Below are 24,794 nucleotides of genomic sequence, written 5' to 3' on the forward strand. Positions count from 1 at the left end.
TAGTCAGGTGCCACCATGTGATCTGTTGAGCAGCACTCCAAACAGTTGACCGAACAAATGATATTTTATGTCAACATGTTAGTTGACCTTAATAGGTGATACTTTGTCAAAATGTTTGCACCTTTTTACTGGCTTTCTCACCAGTGCTATGGTGCCATGATTGTCCTAAAAAAATAATAGTTTGTGCATATTGTGCAAGAGTGATTGGGACATACTGAGCGCCTCATAAGAGTGGCGGGGAAATGTATGGAAGTCTTCAGGCGAAGAAGATTCATGAGCTTACTTTTACTTGTGTAAGACATTTATTATCTGTCCAGCAACTGACTCAGTTTTGCATACGTAACATTTTAAAACATTCTAGGGTTCAACTTTTTGAAGCACACAATTTCTGAGGAATATTGATATTGATTTAATTGGATTTAATATTTAAGTAATTTGATTTATTTACTTTTACAATGTTATACCAAAAAATTGTCACAGTTTATAAAATGAAACAATTCACTATGTAACTAACTGACATGTTGCATGACAATAGTGTTTAAGAAAGACACAAATTTGTTCACAGAAAGTGGTCTCTGTTAAGAAGACATTTGTATTTGTTTAAAAAATATATACACTAAAGTACTCACTGTGAAGAAGACACCAGTTTTAATATTTTGTTTCAGTGATGGTACAAAAAGAAACTATTTTCCCATTGAAAAAACATAAATTTATGTCTTGAGTAGTTTTATCGTAGATTATCGTGGATTTATTACCTGACCAGTATATCGATAATCGCGGTATCGTCATATTGGGAGATAATCGTTATCGTGAGCCTTGTACTGCATATCGTATCGTATCGTGAGGCTCCCACCCCTATACTGAACCCAGAGTTGCTCTTGATGCAAGTGTCATCAGTCGTCAAAATGTAAAGTGCCAGGAGGGCCTTGTATGGAGGAAAAACACTATATAAAATGAAGTACCATTTACCAGAGTAAAATGTAGTTTGAGTTTGGCAGAATTAAATGGTTAACACTGACTAGTCTAGAGTACTTTCAACACTAAACAGTGTTTACCAGTGTAGATTTTTAACACTACACAGTGTTGGAGTAACACTGGTTAAGTGTGAAAAAAGTAACACTTCGAAAAGTGTCAGGTTTACATTCATTGGTGTGGACACAAACACTTTTCTAGTGTTATATTTTACTGCATTCTGTTCCAATTTCTGCTGGACTGTTTTAGTCTGTAAAGTGACTTTTGTAACTTGCACACTGACTTGTGTCCTGTGCTCGTTTTGAATTCATAGCCCTCTGGTTGTTCAATGTAAATTTTACAGTCAATTGGTGTGTTCGAGTATACTGATCTCATTTTTGTTCAGATATAATGCACAAAGATGCAGCATATCTTCTAAAAATGAAAGTAAGATACTGTATATTTTATTGTCCCTATCTAAAACTGTTCTATCATACCAAAGTCATCCAAGTGTGACTTTTTTTTTTTGCTACACTGGAAAAGTCCCTTCCCATAACAGTTCTCATAAAGTTGGAAGGATACAATTGTCCTGAATGTCTTACAAACTCCTTAATTAAGAAATGTGTCTTGATCCCTTGCCAAGAGTAGCTTTATAATAATAGGATGAGTGTTTGCAAGGCAGATATTACATTTAAATGCTTTGACCATGTGGAGCAACTAATGTTATTGACATTTTAACAATAACAAATTGTTTTTGTTTAAACTTGAGAATTGAAATATATTACAATAAGTGGTGCGATGATTATTGCAGTTGGAATGGCCGGAGGCAAAAGATCAAAACAAACAAAAAGTTACTTTTTAAGTAAAAGGGGAGAAATTTGCCAGCGAGAGCACATTTCTTTCGTGAACTCTTTTCTTTACTGCTCCAGCAACGTTTCTTCCCATGTGATTTGCACAATACTTCATGCACTAAACCATATGGACAGAAACAAGGAGGGCTTTGTGGAAGTCTTGAGCAAGGAGGCACCCACATCCACACAGTATACACCAATCAAATTGAAAGGGGGCAACAAAGTATGGGCATGCTAGGAGAGATGTTTTTCTCCCATATACAGTAGTATGTATGTATGGTGTGGGTGTGTGAGGATCTTGGTGGGATATGTCAGGCTGGCTGTTCAGTCACTGTGAAACACAGCAGGTAGGTGAGACATTGAAGTACAGTAAGTCATTAATTATGTTACTTTAGTGAAATATTATTTTATATATATAATAAGACATAATTTAAATCTAATTGGGAAGAGGATACAAATTGGCTACAAGAGTGTTGAACAGAGAAGCAGGTTAATGATCTTATTCAAGAGCAACTAGAGGTGCAAGTAATATTGTCAGTTCAGGGCCTAAAACATCCCCATATGGATTGCCTTTACATGTGGGCCGGGCCTCGTTATGCATTGTGCTCACAGCTAATTGGCTGTAGGCAGGGACCTTCTGACCACTCACCAATCAGGTCGTAGTGGTTGCGTTCCCCTCTTTTTTCACTTTGGCCACTTGGTCACGCCCCCTGGAGAGCTTTAAAAGAAAAGCTTGAGTACCGCTTCCAGAGAGTTTCAACCTTACCCTCGTGTCCGATTTATGAGTGAACCTCCAATCCTATCTTGCAAGCGGTTTTTTTTTTAAACATCAAACCAATTAACTCAATATCGACCTCATTATATTTTTGTACCTTCTTTGTGTGTTTTTTTTTTAGCAGTGTGTGCCACCATTCCAGCTGAGTGCATTTTTTTTCTTCCTCCCTTTGGACGGACTCAAATCATCTGGTGTGTGCTGTGACCTGTGAGAATAGCATCTCTCTCTTTCATCCGCCCATCATCACAAAGATCTGAGACGTTCTGTGTGACAGCGTTTTTTGGGTATGTATCTTATTTTCTCCTTTTGAGTTGTGGTGTACTGTGCATAATACTTGTTCATGTTGCTATCATTTATATTATACTGTGTGCTTGTCTGCTTTACGTTTCTTTTCAAGTTGGGGCAGTCAACATACCTATGCTCTAAATAGCCTGAGTGATACTGTTGGGGCCACATAACTCTCGAGGGCCTCACCATGGTGTACATTTTGTCCTCGTTTGTGATTTTTTATACCTCAGGAATTGTGATTGATTTTACACTGCTCCTCGAGGAGGCAGGAACTGACGTTATTCTAGACTGGGGTGAAATGTTGATAGGCTTGGAGAATAAATACACTTATTTGATGAAACGGATAATTGGAAAGCTGTTAGATTCCAGTGTCTTATAACCTAGCCTCTGCAAATCCTTAAATGGATACTTGATGTAGACTTATGGGCTTGTCACAAGTGTATGTTTAATATTAGTTCAGTAATCAGAAATGTGTCATCTCCTTGCTGGTGAACCCAGGACTTCTAAGCACTAATTACTGTAATGCCAATACAGCGGTCTGTCTGGATTCTAAACCAGCTTCAACCTAAGATGTCTTGGGTTGGATGTATTCTAAAGAACTTGCCATAAAATTAATTAAGATGACTGATGTACTAAAGTTAATGGTTTAACTTTTCAGTTCATATCTGTATGTTGTATAAAGGCGTTTGCCTACAGTTGTGTTGGCTCTCAATGTTGTCTGTCTCTAATCAGTTTTTTTCAATTTGTAATAAGTAAAGCTTTGAATTGAGTCAGTTTGGCCATATGTGCTAACAGTGGATAATAACCTATACAGTAGTTTGCAGGCAGGGTGATGGAGAAGTGGTTAGCAGCAGCGGAAAAGTACTGAGGGGCAGGCAAATGGAGACAGCAAGGGAGGAAGGTATTCATAGATAGTAATAGCTGGGCTTTGCCAAGTCACACTTCTGCACCTGTATCAGAGGACATGGCTAATTTAGACAGAGAGCGTCCTCATGTCTAAAGTTACTCTAGTTACACTGGCAATAAATAAATGCTGTGCCAGCTGTCTGTCAGCAGCCAAATGCTGCCGAAGGTTACAATGAGCCCTCTAATGCAACAACTTCAGGTGTCAGTAGGTGAAGTCAAACATGCTGCGTATATACTGACTGTCAACAATATGTCTACTTGCTGCTCTGTGTGATGAAATAGCCTTAAATGTATGGATTTGGCGCAATACAGGAGTATTTCTGCATTTGAACCGAGCTCAAAAACTTGTCTTACAGGAGTAAAGTGCTGTCATCTTTCACCTGTTGGATAACTTTTGCACTACACCCGCATGGTACAATCCAAAATGGCTAAATCCCTTTAGCCCCCTACTGGTTGTGTCAAGCAGAAGCATATTGCAATTTTGAAGACTATGATGAGAATTGTCTTGACAGAATAACTATATACTTATAGCATATTGCTTTCTTGGGCTTGCTCAGTTTCACTCTCACAAGTTAAAGAAAGTTGTGTTTCATAAGCAAGTCACTGACTATGTTATCTTGATAGCAGTGGCAGGTGGAGTTTTCACCATATACACAGATGGACAAAATGGTTTGTACCCCTCTGTTAATGAAAGAAAAACCCACAGTGGTCACTGGAACAAAAAAAGAAAAGAAAATGAAGTAATCAAAATTCGCAACTAATTTGAATTGTCATTCAACAGAATTATTTTTAGAAAGCAAACTTAATGAAACAGACCTGGACAAAAATGATGACACCCATAATTTAATATTTATTTGCATAATCTTTTGAGGCAATCACTTCAATCAAATGATTTCTGTAACTGTTAATGAGATTCCTGCACCTCTCAGCAGGCATTTTGGCCCACTCCTCATGAGCAAACTGCTCCAGTTGTCTCATGTTTAAAGGGTGTCTTCTCCAGATGACATGTCTCAACTCCTCCCACAGATTTAGATCTGGGCTCATTGAAGGCCACTTGCTTTTCTCTTAGCCGTTCTTATGTGTTTTGGCTCGTTATCCTGTTGGAAGACGTATGACTGAGACCAAGCTTTCTGACACAAGGCAGCACATTTTTCTCCAGAATGCCTTAAAAGTTGAAATTTCATTGTTCCTTGCACATACACAAGAAAAACCTGTGCTAGATGTAGCAAAGCAGCCCCAGAACATGACTGACCTTCCTCCATGTTTCACAGTTGGAACAGTGTACTTTTCTTGGTATTTTCTTTCCTTAACAGAAGAGCACCAACAATTTTGTCCACGTGTGTAAATGAATAGCACTCATACTAATCGGTACTGTTTGTAACATGATTTCCCATTACAGTCACAGGACTTGAATTGGCGAACACCGCTGAATGATATTTACTGATAAATTCAGTTTACTAGATGGGAAATATCAACATTAACCCAGTGAACAAAATTGATACTGTCATTTTTTTCCTTCAAAACTTAAATTGCAGAAGTTATAGAATGAGAATGAAGTGGCTTTAATTTAGTTTGGCCTAGCTGGAAGAATTATGTAAAAATCGTGTAAATGTGATCCCGTTAAAGTATACTGTCTATACAGTATATAGTAGTAGCATAATAATGAGGTGACCATTGAAAATGTGAAAGACTACATATATTTGCTGGCTTGCTAAGGAAGTGATCTAATCTGTGTCAACAATGTTAATTTACACATGTACTAGTCAGATAAGAGATAAACATGCAGAGCCAACCCACAGTTTGGGGCCAGACTATGTGAGTGCAATTTAAAGGGTACCGAGGTAATACATTAAATCACGTGTGTGGCGGAGCATTACACGTGAGAGTGTCCCCAATGCACTGAATGTATGTATCCATAAGTGGGAAAAGTTTATTGTATGTCTGACCGCAAAAAAGTGAAGTGAAGTGAAAGGGAGAGGGGGGGGGGGGGGGAGAGATTGTGACTCAACAAGACTTGATGTTATATAGAAACCACTAAAATCAACATTTTCAAGTAAGATCTTGACAAACAAATAGCCTCAAGTGTTGCAGTACCACACTATGACCTTGCCTTTCATGTCAATCAATGGTGCACTTGGAAACCATTTCCAATTGTTAAAGAGTCAGATCCACATCCCAGTATAGCTTCAGCGCAACTACAGTATCAAACCAGACCAATTGTATTTGATCAATTTTTTGCCTGCTAGTACTCCATAAAGATAAGTCACATGGGCTGAGTGATTATACTGACAAGGGGCATGATTAATGGCCAAAATTCATACTTTATTTTTCAGTTTTGCATCTTGGCTGAGAGTTGTCTCCAGCACATGTGGGTTCAAGATGAACTTGGCTTCCTTTCAGATGTTTTCATGATTCGCAATAGGTTGAAAAGATTGGACTTGATCCAATTTATATAAAATCCAGACTTAAATAGTGACACAATCTAAAGATGCAAGAGTGCACAGGATGGCAAATGAGATGCGACTGAATCACTTTGAATGCTTAAGGCAATACTTTTCTGTATTGTATTTCAAGAAGAACGTGTAACATGAGTCTATCCAGTCTGACTGAGAAATGGCAGATGATGCACAATCACTGGCCAGGTCCCGCTGTGTGTTCGGAGTGTGTAGTGAGGGAGAAGACATATATGGGGAGTCCCCCTCCCAGCAATTTCAAGATCTGGTCCAATCCCCAGGAATTCAGGCCTCACTCCAATGTGAAATATCTTTCATACATACAAGGAGGAGGCTCTCTAAAATCACCAACCACCTGCAAAAAACTATATGTGCATTTGAATTCAGGAAACCACTAATATAAACACAATTTTCAATACTAATATTCACTAGTCAACTTGTAAAAACCTTCATGCAATTACCACGCTAGTAAATAAGACGCTCTAGCAAACAATGTCTCTATCAGGTTTGTTTATTCTTCCGTTCAAATTCCTCAACTAGAAGACAACTTAAAGACCGTAATTAATGCAGTAATGATTGATTATGGCGTGTTAGTTGTACATACAGTAATTCAAATGTGGCGGACAGAAGGGTGATTGAGACGACAGTAACCTTTTGTGGGCTGTGTTTTACAAGCTAATGAAAAATATGCGTATCCTAGTATACAGTATATAACACTGCTCATGGACACTCCAGTTGTTTTCCAAGTTGAGTATTAGTTTAAGTGGTCTACCAAGTATACAATCACTTATGCAATACCCAGTAAACTAGGGATGGGCGAGTACCAATATAATAATCCCAAGCACGGATAAATACAGAGGGTTGTGTCAGGAAGGGCATCTGATGTAAAAACTTTGGCCAAATCAAGCATGCGAATCAAATGTATGACTTCCATACCGGATCGGTCGAGACCCGGGTTAACAACCACCGCCATCGGTGCTGTTGACCTACAGGGTGCTGGTGGAAACTAGACTACTGTTGGTTGAAGGAGGAGAGGAGGAAGGTGTGTTCGCAGAAGGAAAGAGAAGAGGAACACCAAGAGTCTAGGACTGAGAGTAGGGTCTTTGAATGTTGGAACTATGACAGGAAAAGGTAGAGAGCTGGTTGACATGATGCAAAGGAGGAAGGTGGACATATTGTGTGTTCAGGAGACCAGGTGGAAATGGAGCAAAGCTAGAAGTTTAGAAGCGGGGTTCAAGTTGTTCTATCATGGTTTAGCTGGGAAGAGAAATGGAGTAGGAGTTATCGTGAAGGAGGAGTTTGTTAGGAACGTCCTGGAGGTAAAAGGTGTCAGATGGAGTGATGAGCCTGAAACTAGGAATCGAAGGTGTCAATGATCAATGTTGTTAGTGGGTATGCGCCACAGTCAGGATGTGAGCTGGAGGAGAAGGAAAACTTTTGATTGGACCTTGATGAAATGATGCAGAGCATCCCTAGAAGTAAGAGAGTTGTCATTGGTGCAGACTTCAATGGACACGCTGTCGTGAATACTTTCTTCCAGAAGAGGCAGGGACATAGGTTGACCTACAAGAGTGGAGGTAGGAGTACACAGGTAGACTACATCTTGTGAAGACGGTGTAATCTGAAGGAGATCAGTGACTGCAAAGTAGTGGTAGGTGAGAGTGTAGCCAGACAGCATTGGATGGTAGTGTGTAGGACAGGGCTTAAATTACTCCGGCCGGGTTTCCAGGGTAAGAGCCACTAGCACAATGACAAATCCAGTGAAGTAAACATTTGACATATGCTGCCAAGGCAGAGAGAAGGCCAACTTCAAAATAAACTTCCCCATACCAAGTAATATGTGGAGCGCAATGCCAATCAACGCTTTTATTTTGAAGTTGTTCCCGGAAGCGTTTTTACAGTCGCGGGCTGCGGCACAACGGATGATTTGGCTCGTCCTGCGAAACGTGTGTTTGCCGTTCTTATTGCCGGCGTAAACAATTGCGACCAACGTCAACAAAACAACTTAGTACAGAAACAACGTTCGATCACCAATTAAGGGCACTAAACGAATACTTAATTACGCTGACATTGTATTGCACGGTGCCTGTTGCCAGTGTTTAGGGCGTCTACAGTATTAGCGTGCTAGCGGCTGCAGCTAGAGTCACAAGTTGCCGTCGCTTGCCGAGATGCTCGTTTGCTCACGCAAAATAAGAATTGGTGGTAGGCTTGCGAAATGTGGTTTCTCTGAGCCACCGTAGTGTGCGTTCTTCTAATGCTATTCATTGACCAGAAGATGGTGCCAAAGACTACACACTGAGTCTTTAAGGTTAATTGTAGAGATCAGATTACAGACCAGTACAGTACAAACAAGCACCTTTCTCAGGTTATTGAATTGAACTGGACATAACGTTTGTTGAGCCAAGCATTGAAGAGCTCAAGCTAGGGCTGCTCGATTATGAAGAAAATAAATCACGATCAATTTGGTAATTATTGAAATCACGATTCGGACAATCATTTGTTTTTTGGTAAAAAAGAAGAAGAAAATGTTTAAACTTGATAAAAAATATATATTAAGGCAAATTTATTTAAAACACTATAATTATGCAAGTTCCTTTTGGACCAAACAAGATTTATTAAATTAGCCATTTTAAAATAAAAAAAGTGCAAATATATACATATATACATGAGCTCTCGGCCTGGTGCCAGAACTATACAGTTTAGAACTCTGCAATGTGTGTTGTGATAAAAGGTGTAGTCCGTGCACTACAATGCATGTGCATCGACATTTGTAGATCACACGAGCCATATAAGTGAATTTTCCAGACATTTGTTGGCTTTGGCAACTGTCCCAGTACCTCATCCATTCCTTACATGCCTTCACATACATACACGCACGCACACACATACGGTAAATACTCCTCTTGGCTTGTATTTTTCAGTCCCTTCCCTTGACAAACATTTTCTTTTTTCCCCCTACACATTTGCATGTTCATTCCTTCTTTTGGCAGCTGTAATTTGAGTCTGAGCTTACACTGTTTTTTAGCGAGCAGGGGACATGTCTTGTTTTTCCTCCATACAAATGATTGTTTGAATGTATGTCTAAAATATATATTTTTTAAAAAGGTTTTCCAAGGCACTACTCTCCCATGATAATTCTGGTAGATCACTGAAGTTGTTAAGCACTCTCTTGACAGCATATATGGTTGAAATTGTGCAGAGAACAACATGACCATAAAAGAAACGTGCATAGACTCATCTCATGTACTGATATGTCCACTTGCCTGTGTATGGGGTCAAAACTTGGGCCATTCAACCTCTTGAAGGTTGGGACAATGACAGTCCACCATTTGTAAGTATGGCCACGAACATTGTGAGACCACCTTCGCCTCTCAGTTTTTTTCCCCCTTGTTTGCCCAACACGTTCATCTTATCATGCCCTATCATGTTTTTGTTTTTTTTAAATCCCCAACTCTACATTCCTGTCTTTCACCTTTCCACATGCTCCTGTCCAGTCTGCCAAGAAAGTAGAGCCTTGTCATGAACATACTGCTGCTCACTGTCTTTGAGTCGTTGCGTCTCCTCGTCCGCTCTTAGTCCATTTAAAAAAAAAAATTGGGGTCTAAGAATTTCTGTTCACTAAACCTTACAAATTATCCCCTATCACAGTATTATTATTTTTTTACCAAGACAAATGTTTTGAAATAAGTAACATGTTGTTTGAGTGAATGCATGTTCAATTTGTCTTTGTTTTGTGTGTTGTATTTATATGCGTTTTCTGTTCAACAGAGACAATCGTTAACCATGACTTTGAACGTGCCGGGTCTGGTGGTGATGGCACTCTTCTACCTGCTGATCCTGGGAACGGGCATCTGGGCTTCCATGCGTACCAGGAAAGAGGAGAAAAAGTGTAAAGGAGATGGAATGGAAATCACACTTCTCGCCGGACGCAACATCAACTTGCTCGTGGGCGTCTTCACTCTGACAGGTAAAAAGTTATTTATATGAAGAAAAATAACTGACGACAACTGACGGTTATTTTAAAAACTTGTCGTTGCAGCCACGTGGGTCGGAGGAGGTTTTATCCTGGGTATAGCTGAGGCCACATACAATCCAACATTAGGGGCAGTGTGGGCTCTCATGCCAGTCCCTTATGTTGTCACATTCTTTTTGGGTGAGTACTAACTTTGTAACTTTGTTATTCTTGTCAAATATCTTGTGATTTCTTGCTCGGCCAGATGATAGATGGCCCAGTTGTACGCATGTGTAAAGGGTTTGAAGTTGAGATGGCCCAGTTGTACGCATGTGTAAAGGGTTTGAAGTTGACACCAGCAAGCAGCAGGAAATTCCAGTAAAATTAGAAGCTGACAGGAGTGTATCCTGCTGTACATTATGCAACCGCTACACTCCCCCAACGTAAATGGAACTTGATCTGTGTTTTTTTTAGGGGTGTGGGCTTTCGTGTCAAGTTAGTCTCTTCAGGATTTGTCAACATCCTTCATTTTATAACGTGTTGCATTACGATAAATAGAAATCAACACAAAACCTTGACCACTTGGCTGTCTGTTACTTAAACCGATAATGATGTTGTTGACTACTAACATAACCTGATTATCCCCACCATCGACTATCTGACTGCACAAAACTATAAAAGTGTCGCTCAGTGTAAAAATAGGAGCAGGAGAAATTAGTTTAGGGTGGTAATATGAGGCAACAGGTGCAAAGTGTGATGACTTGAACCAAAGAGACCTCTAATCGCTGAGATACACACCAACATTTGCCAATGTCACCATTGTGTGAGCGTTATGAGAAATCAGGAAATAAACCGTGCCCTGCTCTGTTCTAGGCCGCTATTGGCTGCGTGGACTCGACGTGTTCAGCTGGTAGTACTTTATTATCTCGAATGTCCACATTGTACTGTCATCATTCTCCTTGCCGTTTTCTGTCCCTCTTTTCCACTGATAGAAATCTAGTGTAGAGTTTTCGATTGCCTAACACCATTATTTCGCATTAATGCTTTCTCTGTGTTCCAGGTGGCTTTTTCTTTGCAAAGCCCATGAGAGAGAACAAGTATGTGACAATGATGGACCCTTTCCAGAAGAAGTATGGAAACTTTGTGAGCAATGCTCTGATCATTCCTGCACTGGTCGCTGATGTACTGTGGGTGGCACGCACACTTGTCAGCCTGGGTGAGTTGCTTCAGACTCTAGAACTGTGCATGTGACGTTACAATAATGTATGCATGCTAGGGGTGGAACGGTTCACAAATTCCACGGTTTGGTTTGGTTTAGTTTTGTGCTCATGGTCTTCAGTTCAGTTTGGTATGCAGTTTAGAAATGTGTATTTATTTCTTGGAGTAAAAAGTGTTTATTATTATTATTATTATTATTATTATTATTATTATTATTATTATTGTCCTATTTATGCCAGTGGTATAAAGTGGCAGGTATAACGAATAACTGCTCTTCAATTGGATGGCAAAACCAACCTGTGTGTCCGTCTGTTGCCATTCATACAACAGAAAGTCATGGTTACCTGCAAATATATCAGCTTTATGTTCAACTATACAGGCCCAGTTGCGCGAAAGGACCGAACGGAACGCAGATGGACCGAATCTAAACTATTTTATTGATCGCTTTTAACGGTTTTCAAAAACCATTCCATCCCTAATGCATGTGTCGTGCAGACATAAACACATCTAGGGACACAAAGTAACTGGACTAAATGATTATTGTCAGTGTAGTATACGTGGAAGCACTGTGGTAAAATCCTTATTTAATTAGGCCATCCCATTGATGTAGTGGTACTCAAATGGCCATGACGGCTCCCGGAGTGTTTATTCCTGCACTTGTTGAAACTATGCCCTCAGGACTAAATTATGAGTTTTTATGCTTGTATGTTACCCTGCAAAGTCCTTCTAGTGGTGGGTGCTGAGGGGCCGCCCGGGGTCCCTTGGCTGACAGACATACCCAAAATAAATCAAGGACAGCTACTCAATTATAACAGCAAGGCATGTATGTGTACATGCTCTTGGTGTCTAATGATAATGAGATTGCCAAGACACTTAAACGCGTAAGTATGCAGTACATAGACAACACGTATGATAACACTAAGCACACGAAAAACTTGGGATCATTTAGAAAAGCCAAATGTTCATAAAAGAAAAGTACATGTGACTTCAGCCGGCACTCTTATTGAATGGTACCCACAAAAAAAAAACTGTAGACTTGGCATGCCCAAGTCTTATCAATGAAAAGTGCTTTTAATGGAAGAGTGAGGATCCTAAGAGGACGTGATGGTCTGGCCTGCATTGTCACTGACATTGCTGGTTGTGGCCATATTTAAACTGTGTTGTTTCCTGACGGCGTCAAACATGGAATGAGCTTGGGATTCACAGGGAAAATAATGCTTGGCTATAATTGCTCTAAATTGATTCCACAAAACAAAGCTCAAGATGATCATAGGCGGTTTTACAGGGTGGCAAGGGGTGGCAGCTGCCACTTTCATCAAATTGTGTGTGTAAATGTTAATAATCATCATTTAGAATTCACACCCCTCTCCTTTCAAGAAGAAAACGGTTGCATCCCACTACGCCACTAGTTAAGGGGAAAAAATGTCAAGTGCATTTTATCTTTATTCTCCCAGGCTGACCACAGGCAGTCAGGTAAGCTACAATTTATTTGTGGTTACTCTAGTCTATGTTTATTATAGTAAAAAGGTCTGGCAAGTGTGAACATTGGTGAAATGTAATCAGCAGCATTTCTATGTATTTATTTGCTGTTTAAAGCAACACTAAGGAACTTCTTCCTCAGACAAAACTTCATTTTTTTCGGTTGTTTTGCAGCTTCTACCATGACAGCAGTAATCTCGCATAGAATCGACTTCCGCCTATGTAACAAATAGGGAAAGGTGGAAGATGTATGCCGTAAACAGGGTTACAATAGTTTTGGAATTTTAATTTTAGTTAGTCTTTATTTCGTTTTGAGTTTTGTTATTTACATTTAGTTAGTTTTAATTCGTTTTCAGGGTGGTTTTGTTAGTTTTTATTAGTTTAAAAAAAATGCTTAGTTTTATTTAGTTCCAGTATTAGTTTTCTTTTTTTTTCTTTTTTCTTTCTTTTATGTGTATTACTTGTGCACAATACTAAATAAACACTGTGATAAAATGAAAAAAGTAAAAAAATTCTTACCTAGCGTTGCATTTCGGCTGAGTTAAATGAAGAAGCAGACGAGCCGAGCCATTGGAGGCAAAAGTCAAGCAGGCAAATTTGTCGCCAAGGAGTGACTTCATCTGAAGGTGCTTTTCTATTGGCTGATGCTAGATTTCATCACTTCTAAATGACACACTTTCAAATGTCCTTAATCCGGTTCGTATCAAAATAAATGTACTTAAAGTCAAATTAAAAATAAACCACAAAAGCTCATGTATTAAATTAATTATCAAAAACTAAAACAAAGGACATTTTCGCTGTAATTATAGTAAAATGTATACAGTTTCAGTTAGTTTTTGTAAAAAAAAAAAACATTTTTGTTTTTTATTTCGAAAATGTTTTTTGAATTTCAGATTTTGCTTTTTCGTTAACTAAAATAACCTTGGCCGTAAAACAGTCAGCATATTTGTGATTTTTTTGTGTGGCAGGGTTCCTGCCACTCTCCTCAAAGATGTTTAGTACCAGTAAAAGCGATACAAACCCCCTCAGGCCATGACAAAGGTACCATTCGACTAGTTGTAAATCAATATTTCAACAGACGAGTTTGAAAATATTTTATGAAATTTGAAAACTTCCTTAGTGTTGCTTTAAATGTATTTAGCTGACATCTAGTCTTCTGCGTAGTACAGAATTTGGTCGAACTATAACACTGAAATGTGTCTTCACAACAGTCACAGCCGTAACCAAGCACTCTACAGAACACATGGACAAATCTCTTGACAAAATAAACACAAACCACACTCCTGTGATTACAAGGGAGCACATAGATGTAGATTTATTTATTTTTTGCGTTTTGTTTGCCACCACATAGTAATCGCTGTCTTAAATTGGCTTAAAACACTTTGTGAATATATCAGACAAATGTAGATGTGTGAAAGACTGTGACTAAATGTAGACTGTCAATATTTTTAATAAAAACCTAAAATTGTTGAAAATTATTATTGCATAGCCAACTGAGTTTGTGCTCAACTCTAAGCTATGTACGTGACGCATAAAACTTTGCCTGAGAATTAAACGTGAAGTAATGTGTGTGCGAGGGGGTGGAGGGTGTTAGAGGATTTGCCGTTCTAACGTCCGCCCCTCAACAGGACCTTCTGCCACCCCGGCTAAAACTTGGTAGAGCAGCCACTGGAGATGGTCCATTACAAGATCTTATCCGTTTTTTTGTGAGTGATCCCAAACTTTATGGGGCAGCATTAGCTAATGCAATAGATTATGACTTCACTTGCATTCATAGGATTTATTTATTTATTTTATATCTAGAATATTATTTGTTATTGATACATCAGTTTGTACTATAACTGCTGCTGTTATTTCTGTATGCTTTATTAATGTTGCTGTGTGTTTCTGTGTGAGAGTTCTGATGGATGGATGTGCAGTGTGAATGTGGTGTATGTCATGTTTTTGCATGTGTGTTTTAACGCTGTTTTCTTTTCCAGTGGTATTTGAAAAAGGGGGTTAGACATCGAGCAGCCTGTTGATTGTGAAAGGTGATCAATTATTCAAGACAGGTTGTTCATATAATCAGAGACTTTTCTATTTTTTGACTGACGGGTTCAATGATACATGCCTTTACATAACTTCCTGTGTGTATGTGTGTTTGTACATGTGAAAATTGTGCTGAAGCGCCACAAAAGGAATGTTTGGAACATTTTTGTCTAAACCAATTTAGCCTCTGGACCCTTCCTTTGTAAAACTTGACATTTAAAGGACTGTTTTGCATTCCAAGTTAATACACAGACACAAAAGCAGATGCACACATAGCAATACATGGGACCCACGTACACTCACGGTTCGGCACACGCGGATTAATTGTTTTCAATTATTTTTTTATAGTTTTAAATCTTTTTATAATTTAATTTAAAAAAATTGACAAGCTGCTCTTTTTCATTGCAAATGCTATTGGCAAGTACACAGTCACAGTCAAAATTTTGCAGGGGAATGAAATGGTACGGGCTCATACGAAAGTGGTGTATGTTTGTGTGTGGATGTGCAGTATGTCACAAAAGTGGGTACACCCCTCACATTTCTGCAGATCTTTAATTATATCTTTTCATGGGACAACATTGGGACACAATGAAAAGTAGACAGTGTTACGCTTATATAACATGTAAATTCATTGTTTCCTCAAAATCACTCAAAATAGAGCCACTAACGGCAAAATCCATGGAGTGAAAATGTCCAAATTGAGGTGTCTCGTTAGTGTTACGAGGTCTCAGGTGTGAATCGGAAACAGGTATGTTGAACACATGTAACTTAACATGGCACCTCATGAAAATGAAAATCTGAGAAAAGAAAAATAACTGTTGCTCTACATCAGGGGAGCTCAAGTTCGGTCCTCGAGAGCCCCTATCGAGCCTGTTTTCCATGTTTCCCTCCTGCAGCACAGCTGAATCTAATGATCAGCTAATCAGCAATCTTTGCAGAAGCCTGATAACAATCCTGATCATGAATCAGGTGTGTTAGTGGAGAGAAACATGGAAAACAGGCTGGATCGGCTGCTCTACATAATGATGACCTAGGGCCTAGGTGGGCAATCTCGGTCCTCGAGGGCCGTAGTCCTGCAGGTTTTGGAGGTTTCTCACTTCCAACACAAGCTGATTCCAATCAACAGGATTGTTATCAGGCTTATGCAGAGCTTGCTGATGAGCTGATCATATATCAGCTGTGTTGGAGAAAGGCAACAGGCAAAACCTGCAGGACTTCGGCCCTCGATGCCCACCTCCGACCTAGGCTATAAGGAGCTTGCCAACACCCTGAAACTGAGTTGCTAGCACTTCAACAGAACAGGTTCCGCTCGGAACACTCCTTGCCATGGTCAAGCAATGCTAAGTTGAGTGCACATGCTTAGTGTCACTTCCAGAGGGTATCTTTGGAAAATACACATTTGAGTTTTGCCAGCATTGCTGCAGAGGTTGAAGGGGTGGAGTTGTCAGCCATTTGCCGCAGACTGCATCCAATTGGTCTGTAACGCACTTTTGTTGCCAGGGGGGAGTTCAGCTCCGCATGGCTGTATTTTGAGGAAGCACTAAATTTACACTCTTTAACTCATTCACTCCCAGCCATTGGTTTGAATGAGTTAATAAGCTGTACACAGACTACTTTTCATTGTGTCTAAGTGTCATTTATTTCCCAATGTTGTCCTGCAAAAATATAATTAAATATCTGCAGAAATGTGAGGGGTGTACTCACATTTTGTGAGATACTATGTAATACGATGTGTATGAGTGCTCCTTCACCCACTCAGCCGTGTATCTGGGTAGGCATAGGATCTAAAAAAAACAACAACAAAAAACATGGGGATATTTAAACAGCCTTTTTTTTCTTCTCTGGCCTACCCTAGTGCAGCCCATGGAGCCAAGAGGGCCCCTCCTGATTGTCATTCCACCTTCTTTTTATCCTAAATTTAGCGCTGTGGCAAAGGGCACGGCTCAACACACAAGAGAGAAGGGATATGCCTCTAAATCTGTAAAGCACACCACCCAGGAATGCTTTATGATTCAGTCAATGTTATGTCATGGCCAGCCATAAGCTTAGGTAATAAAAGAAACATATCCTAAGTCCACAGCTGGCATCTGAATACGACTTCACTTTCCTTCCTGAATATAAATTTAAGAGGTAACGGACTGTTGGTCATAAAAATAATGCTTATGGCATTCAAAGCTATATGAGATATAGCAGGGCCAGACAGATTCCTAGAAGTGAAAAGTATGCTTTCAGAGAAAGACTCCCACTCAACATTCTCTAAAAAGTAGCTTTCCATCCATCTTTTAGTCTACCTGTAACCCAGTGCCAAACAAGACTGCTCTCTTGTATGGATTTTTTTTAATTTGTACATTATAAATACTTCAATAAAAAAAAAAGCATTGAGTGATACTGAGGAAATGGAATGTGGAGTACACAGTGTCTTGTGCTTTAACACCATTACACTTAACTCACTAAGCACATTTTGGCATTTTAGTGCCAAATGTGAACAGACCATTGAAGATTGCAGTCAAAGTTATTTAAAGGTCAGTAGATAGAGGGTCCTTTAGGTGTGTGACGACTAATGGACTAATATTACTAACTCATGAAATGGAACGGGTGAGTAGGGACAAGAAGAGTGAGGCATCCAAAGCGTAGCAGATTACCATTAATAACCATTAATTTAACACAAAGAAGTGAGAAAGTGGTTCTTTCCAAAAAGTGTGTTGGGGTGAGTTGGGGGTGGATACGGTAGGCCAGAGGGTGGTACAGTAAGTAGCGATAGATGGTGCCGATCTGACACTTTTCTGTTTAAGGACGTTGTTGTCGTGTGGCTGCAGGCTGCGGCTGGGGGGACCCTGGCAATGTGGCAGAAGAGACAGTAAAGGTAGTGACGTTTTGCTTGCCTTGTTTGAGTAACAAGATGTTTTTTTTTATTTTCACTTATCTATATTTACTCATTCTTTATACTGTCAGTTGTTTCATTTATTCAACAAGCTTCTGTTTTGCTTTTGTTTTTATTTTAATTATCAGTGTCTTATGGGTTTTTGGAGTCACAATCAATAGGCTGCTTCTCTTCTTATGGTTCTGTTTTTAATATCATTGCTTTATGTCCGCTTGTTTGCTTTTGGATTTGTTTTTAAGATGTTTAATACAAAACCATCTGCCCAGGTGTAATGTTATTGACCTTTTTTGCAACTGTAATATGTGGTTGTTGTTTTTTCAGGATATCAATCAAATAATGAGCAAATGAATATGTACTATATGGCTTGTTAAAAGTGGATGCATGTATGTGTGTCTGTATGTCTGTGAGAGAGAAAAATCAAGAATCAAAGGAGGTTTACAACATAACTTAAACCCGTCCCAAAAATATATTGCATGTGTCTGTGTTGAAAGTGTGTGTAAGTGTTGGCCCATATGTTGTCAGGTGCGCATCACAATGCTGTTTTGTTCCAGGTGGAACTATGAGAGTGATCCTGGACCTTTCTTATGGTTATTCCATTGTCATCTCCGCCGTCGTTGCCGTTATCTACACCCTCATGGGAGGGCTATATTCTGTGGCTTACACAGATGTCATCCAGCTCGTCCTCATCTTTATCAGCCTGGTACGTAAGCATCTATTCACCCTCTTACTGCCACCACTAAGTCAGAAAATGTTTCCTTTTAAAGGGGAGGTCAACTCCAAAAAAAAGGAAAGATCACTTATTTCAGCAATTACTTCCCATGACTTTGCTAGTAGATGAATACACTTACTCTTCATCCATTTTTTTCTTCACAGCTTATACTCCTGATATGCAAAATTCCACTGATTAGCTGTAGTAAGAAGAGCTGATTACGATAAGACTCCTCTCCAGCTTGTAACTATTCCATCTTAGTGTTATTATACCCATTATTTCCTATTTTTGAAGAAAACGGTTTGTATAGCTCAAAAACTTGATTGATTTTGGATTCTGCACCCAAAAATGAGTTAAAGCCAGCTGTCTCTAACTTAACAAAACTTGCGTTTCCCAGTGTAATAATGTTTGAGCTGAAAAAGTCTTCATCATCGTAACCGGAGCTGATTCACTGAGCAGCCTTGCTACAAGCTATATTTAGTTTCTGTCATGAAAGCTCCTGATGGTTGTGAGCAGATGCGCTTAATGGAGTTGCTGTTGTTGAATTTAATTTATGTTTTTGTGAGATTTATTAGCCTGACACGAGTTTTGAGAAATTCTGCAATCAACAACCTTCATTTCTTTGATAGTTCTCATGAAATATACTGTAACAACCGCTGCTCCTGGTATAGCCAAGAGAAACTTGCTTTGGATTCCGACTTTCCAGTCAGACTGCAAACATCCTCCACCGAGTGCATAATGAAATCAGCTTTGTGTTTGTGTACACAGTATGTGTGTGTCCCTTTCCTGTTGACCAACCCTCACTCTATGGACATCTCACTGACGGCCTACAACGAGACCTTCCAGGCTCCCTGGATTGGAACGGTGCCGCTTGACGAAGCCGGCAAGTGGTTTGATGACTTCATGCTGCTGGTGAGTTGAGGAGCGCTTTAGAAATAAGATCTCGTGCGTCACTGTGTGCTGGATTTTAGGGCAGGATGGCAGCTATGATGATGATCATGATGATGATGATGATAACATATGACGTGTTTGTGACAGGCTCTCGGTGGTTTGGCCTACCAAGCGTTCTACCAGAGGATTCTGTCGGCCTCATCTTACACTCAGGCTCAAATGACCTGCTTTGTCTCCGCCGGCTTCTGCCTGATTCTTGGTATCCCCTCAATCCTGGTGGGAGCTGTGGCAGCATCTACTGGTATGTTCAACTCTTAATTGCAGGACTCATGTTGTAAACCATTTCGGCCTACTCCGTTTTTAACACTTCCTCATTCCTGATCCGTTCTCCTTATTGTATATAATCATTCTGTAGATTGGAACTCCACCCTCTATGGACTGCCAACTCCATATGAGAAAGGCGAAGCAGGTTCCATTCTCCCAATCGCACTACACTTCCTCACCCCTACCTACGTGTCCATCATCGGGATCGGAGCGGTAGCTGCGGCCGTCATGTCCTCCATGGATTCAGCCCTGCTGTCCTCCGCTTCACTGTTCTCCTCCAACATCTACAAGAACATCATCCGCAAGCAGGTGAGAAAAGCAACAATGTGTTCCCTGTGATGCAGATGGAATTGGTGCCTGTTGGAGTTATCAGGGCCTGTATGCAATTGGGTGTACATACATTTTGTTGCTCTTTGCAGCTCTTTTAGTAGTTATTTGAAACGTGACATTATTATATATCAGTGGTTGTCAACCTTGTTGGATCTTGTTATTGTTGCATCTTAAGGGTTCCTTTACTTTTGCTATTTAGCCAGTTGTGCTGGATTAGAAATGCTCAACTAGGCATTGCAAATCATGCAGATAGGATGCAGACTCCCATCAATTAACTCTTTATTTATAGAGCATTTTAAAACAAAACCACTGCTGTTTTCTTAATATGGAACAGCAGATACAATGAGGCCCCAGAATTGAACCCTGTGGAACACCATGCATTGTGATGTAAATTCATATTGCACATATTTATCTTGCCACTTTTTTTTTTTTGCGCGCAACATAATTATTACAATAATAATAATAATAATAATAATAATAAAGAAATCACACGACGCACTATCACAACAGCCACAAGTTGACTACTGAGCACACCAAATTCCCTGCAGCACAGATTGGCCAAGCAAGAGTGTATGTCTTGACCTCCACCGAACCCCTCTGACTGACTCACTGAACCCCTGGGGTTGGATTGAACCCAGGTTAACCACTACTATGTAGGAGTATATTTAATGTTTGAATTTTTTAGTAACCCAGACGTACCTTTTATTTGCATAAAAGACTGACGGCCAATCAAAGAGCTCTCTCAAATATATTCTGCCTTTACAGCACGGTTTAAAGACCTCTGTCGTCATGATGGAATTCTGTCATTTAGAAAAATTGAGGGGGGAAAAGCAACCCAAAAAACCAGACAGTATCATAGGTGAGGATTCGTTGGCTGCCTCGGGGCAGGTGGGCCATCTTTCTATGCCGTGCCCACTTTGACAGTGAAGTTGTTAAATTAATTTTGTCCAAAATGTCACGCACACTGTTTCATGCACTGTTGTCGTTTGTCGTCACAATAAAGTTGTCCTGAAAGCTGGAATATGTACAGCCGTTTTATTCTGTAGGTGTTGACAGGAAGTGTTAACTGAATCGTTGTGGAAGTTTGAAATGAAAGCAAAATAAGTGTTTCTCCGATATGTGGAAATTTAATTTTCAATCGTAGTTTAGGGGATTGTGCTACTGCAAGATGGGTGTATGGTTGCTTGCTACTGTGTTTATTTTAAATGGTTTTATATTTAGATACTTTTTTTTTTTTTTAGATATATTTAATTTATATATTTTATAAAATGTCTTTTATAGTTTTATATGACTTGAATGTTTTTAGCACTGACTGGTTTGGCACTTGAATTTTTGTTGTACATGTTACAATGACGAAGAAAATTCATGATCCTGATTAATACAAACGCGCTACTTCTGTTTGTTTTTGGCTGAAAACACTTATCAGTGCTTTTTTTTTTTTTTTTACGCCCTGTGTGCAATATGATAGCCTCTTAAAGAACAAATTTATCATTCTCTCACTATTTTAAATTGTGTCTTACAGAGGTTAGGTTTACATTTCATTCAGCGATTTCTTTAGTTTCCTGATGGGCCTTCATTTCCTTGTTGATGATTCGGACTCCAGGATGCAGGCAAAACTTTGAGTAACACTCAGATATACCTTGAAAGAGAAAATGTATAATTATTATTATTGGTACAACTGTATGATGCCAGACAGTGGCACTTTCACTGCAGAGGCAGAAAGAATCTCACAATGCTAAAAAGTCAAATGATCCCAATGGACATTTGTAATTGAAATAATGAATTGTGGTACTTTGTTGGAACTATGTGGTGATGGTCTGTTGCTATAAGCATTGCTTGCTCATGTTCTGTCTTGTTTACAATATTTTCTAACAATGGCTCTTTTCATGAGCTGCCTAAAGAATGTTCCCAGTAATGAGATAGTGTATGTTACTATTCTGGCGTACGCTTATTGAGTCTTTGTCCTGGCCTCAAGGCGTCAGTAGATAATCCTTGATCGAAAAGCCCGTTCTGAAGCGCTGTTTGTCTCTCTGGTCTCAGGCATCTGACCGCGAGATGCAGTGGGTGATCCGCATCTCTGTGATAGTCGTGGGTCTGTTCGGCACCGGCCTCACCTTCTTGGACAGCAGCGTGCTGGTCTTCTGGCTCGTTGGCGTGGACATGTCCTACACCATCATGTTCCCTCAGCTGGTCTGCGTCCTGTTCTTCAAGGCGTCAAACGGCTACGGGGCCACCGTGGGCGTCATGATGGGACTCACCTTGAGAATCCTGAGCGGCGAACCCCTCATCAACCTGCCGCCCATCATCCACTTCCCCAACTGCCGGCTAAATCGCGAGGGCACGCTTACTCAGTTCTTCCCCTTCCGCACCCTGATCATGCTCGTCTCGCTGCTCGTCATCGTGTTCGTGTCTTGGTTCATGGCCAAGGCTTTCGACGACGGTCTTTTGCCCGAGAAGTTGGATGTGTTCAAGGTCAAAAGCAAGCAAACCAAGCCTGTGGAAGTGAGCTCCGAAGAGAACGTCGAGCTCTCCGTATCCAAGCAGCTGCTGGACAACACCACCAGCTGCTAAGAGGCCTCCCATGGAAAAAGATGGTCCGCAATAGCAGGGATTGGCCGAGGACGTTGTCAATACAATCTGGACAGAATCTGACTTTGTGTCACATACTCAACAGGCCAACATTGTCGACGTGTCCCCCAAATTCCCTTGCACCCGTCTTTATTATCAGCTTCCTTCTGCAATCAAGTTTGTGTATAATCGTAAACTACCCATTAACCAGTAGCATAAAATGTGATTCATTTAAAAAAAAAAAAAAAAATCCAATTACTCAACCTTGTTAGCAGCTAATCACACATCTCTGCAATGGACAGAAGGAGCGCAGCCTTTTACAATCATTTCCATTTGGAAAAGAAAGGGGTATTTGAATTGTTTATGTTTTATTGATTTTTGGATTTGTACAGATTTGTAGAAATATATTTTATCACTCTAGCAAAAGTATATAGTTCCTTTTTGGATTGCAATATAGTCCCTTTTGGCCGTCTGCACAAGAAAAGAAAGGAAAGTTCAGTCCAACTGAAGAATATTGAATTCCCTTTTAAGTGATGTGTCGCAATTTTGTTTTTCTTGTAACAGTCCAGATTAACACTCCAGAAACAACTGCAACAGGCAATGGTTAAATAAATGACTCCAATTTGGCAGTTAGTTTGTGGCATTGACTACACTTCTATTAACCAATGTCATGTATGCTTGTACCATGTTGTACACCTTGTGAACATGCCATGTCAGTATAGAACAAAGGTACACTGATTCAAAATAAACTTGACTGTCAACTGTTGTTTTTTGCTCACCCACAGCCTGTTACGTGAACACGTCCATAATGTGAATTCTCAAAGCTGTAGTGCTGTCAACACAGCCAAGTCAGTTAGAGACCTCCCATTGTATTATTTTCAACAATGCTGTGACAATGAGGGAACCCCCACCCAGGTTGTCCCACCCTGTCTGACGTGCAGTCAGACACATGCTGCTGCCTGTGCAATGCAAGCAAATCTTCAAAGTCAGATTGCCATCGAATCGCACTATTTAAACATTGTTGTGACATCTGTTTAACCTCTTACATGTTGTGTATTCCTATTAACCAATGAACCTTCACCGGGTTTCATTATTGTATCGTTCTGAGCCTCCAAACACTATTGTGTGTGTGTGTGACAATCTAAACTACACTTAAATATCACTGGAAACGGGGGTTTATTTGATCAATGCCATCGAACAGGTGTATACGTGGGCTGAAGAGCTCCACGCGTGTTTGTGAATGCCATTTAAAACAAATTGTCAGATGGTCAAAAAAAAAATTCCAAAGACTTCTTTTAGAATCAAAACAGAACTCTGCATGCATCTTTTTGAATAGATGTGAGTTCTAAATGTATTATACTCTTGTACAGTCTAATCATCGTTTGTACATTGACTCTTGTTATTTTTATACCAAGGCGGGATTGCCATGCATAGTTTTAGAGGAGCAACACAAATGTGTATTTGTATCTCAAATGAACAATAAGTACAATTCACCCACCCTAAAAAAAAAAAAAAAAATGAATGTAGACCTGTTATCACTTTATGTTCAAATTGGCCTTTTGGTTGGCCTGCACTTTTAAGCAGTGTTAGCGCATGTTACATGTGATTATCGTTCTCACAATGAGCACTGCTTCCCAAAGCACTTCATGCATCTTCAGATATTCAGCCAGCCGTCCTTCCCGATGGACAAGTATGCCTTAAAAGTGGAGTATTTGTGTGGCATTTATTTGATCACTTTTGTGGCAGTAATATTTTATTTCCAATGTTGGGGTTTTCCAAAGGTCACTCATTAACGTCCTTGACTGGTTTTTGTTTTAAAATAAACATAGTGAGCTTTATTGTATTTTTCCCTCCTCAAGTATGCCTTAAAAGTGGAGTATTTGTGTGGCATTTATTTGATCACTTTTGTGGCAGTAATATTTTATTTCCAATGTTGGGGTTTTCCAAAGGTCACTCATTAACGTCCTTGACTGGTTTTTGTTTTAAAATAAACATAGTGAGCTTTATTGTATTTTTCCCTCCTTGTCTGTATGTGGTTTTATACTATTATGCATGTCAGTAATTGTATGTATACTGATCTTTCATGAAGGCTGTTCTCTCTTGCCACTTGGCAAGGTCCTACTTTGTAATTGATTAATGTAAATCCCCATGGGGTGAGCTTCTGCCAGAATAAAAGCTGATCTAAAAATC

The 24,794-nt window shown here is 39.7% G+C and overlaps 1 protein-coding gene across 1 annotated transcript; it reads left to right on the plus strand.

Annotated features, from left to right (window-relative positions):
- The first annotated feature begins 2,536 nt into the window (after window positions 1-2,536).
- On the plus strand, window positions 2,537-24,794 carry LOC147170216 (high affinity choline transporter 1-like). Its single transcript, XM_086082073.1, has 9 exons — window positions 2,537-2,861; window positions 9,993-10,191; window positions 10,264-10,377; window positions 11,237-11,392; window positions 18,334-18,482; window positions 19,260-19,403; window positions 19,530-19,683; window positions 19,798-20,015; window positions 22,077-24,794. The coding sequence occupies exons 2-9, from the start codon at window positions 10,008-10,010 to the stop codon at window positions 22,605-22,607; spliced, it is 1,650 nt and encodes a 549-aa protein (XP_085938199.1). The 5' UTR covers window positions 2,537-2,861; window positions 9,993-10,007; the 3' UTR covers window positions 22,608-24,794.

This window comes from Leptonotus elevatus, chromosome 8 (assembly GCF_054856555.1).
Source record: "Leptonotus elevatus isolate MCC_2025b chromosome 8, RoL_Lele_1.0, whole genome shotgun sequence".
NCBI classification, from domain to species: domain Eukaryota; kingdom Metazoa; phylum Chordata; class Actinopteri; order Syngnathiformes; family Syngnathidae; genus Leptonotus; species Leptonotus elevatus.

Coding starts and splice junctions, on each gene's coding strand:
- LOC147170216 (XM_086082073.1), top strand. CDS start 10,008: ATGACTTTGAACGTGCCGGGTCTGGTGGTGATGGCACTCTTCTACCTG. Junction 10,192..10,263: donor GGGCGTCTTCACTCTGACAG/GTAAAAAGTTAT, acceptor TTGTCGTTGCAG/CCACGTGGGTCGGAGGAGGT. Junction 11,393..18,333: donor ACGCACACTTGTCAGCCTGG/GTGAGTTGCTTC, acceptor GTTTTGTTCCAG/GTGGAACTATGAGAGTGATC.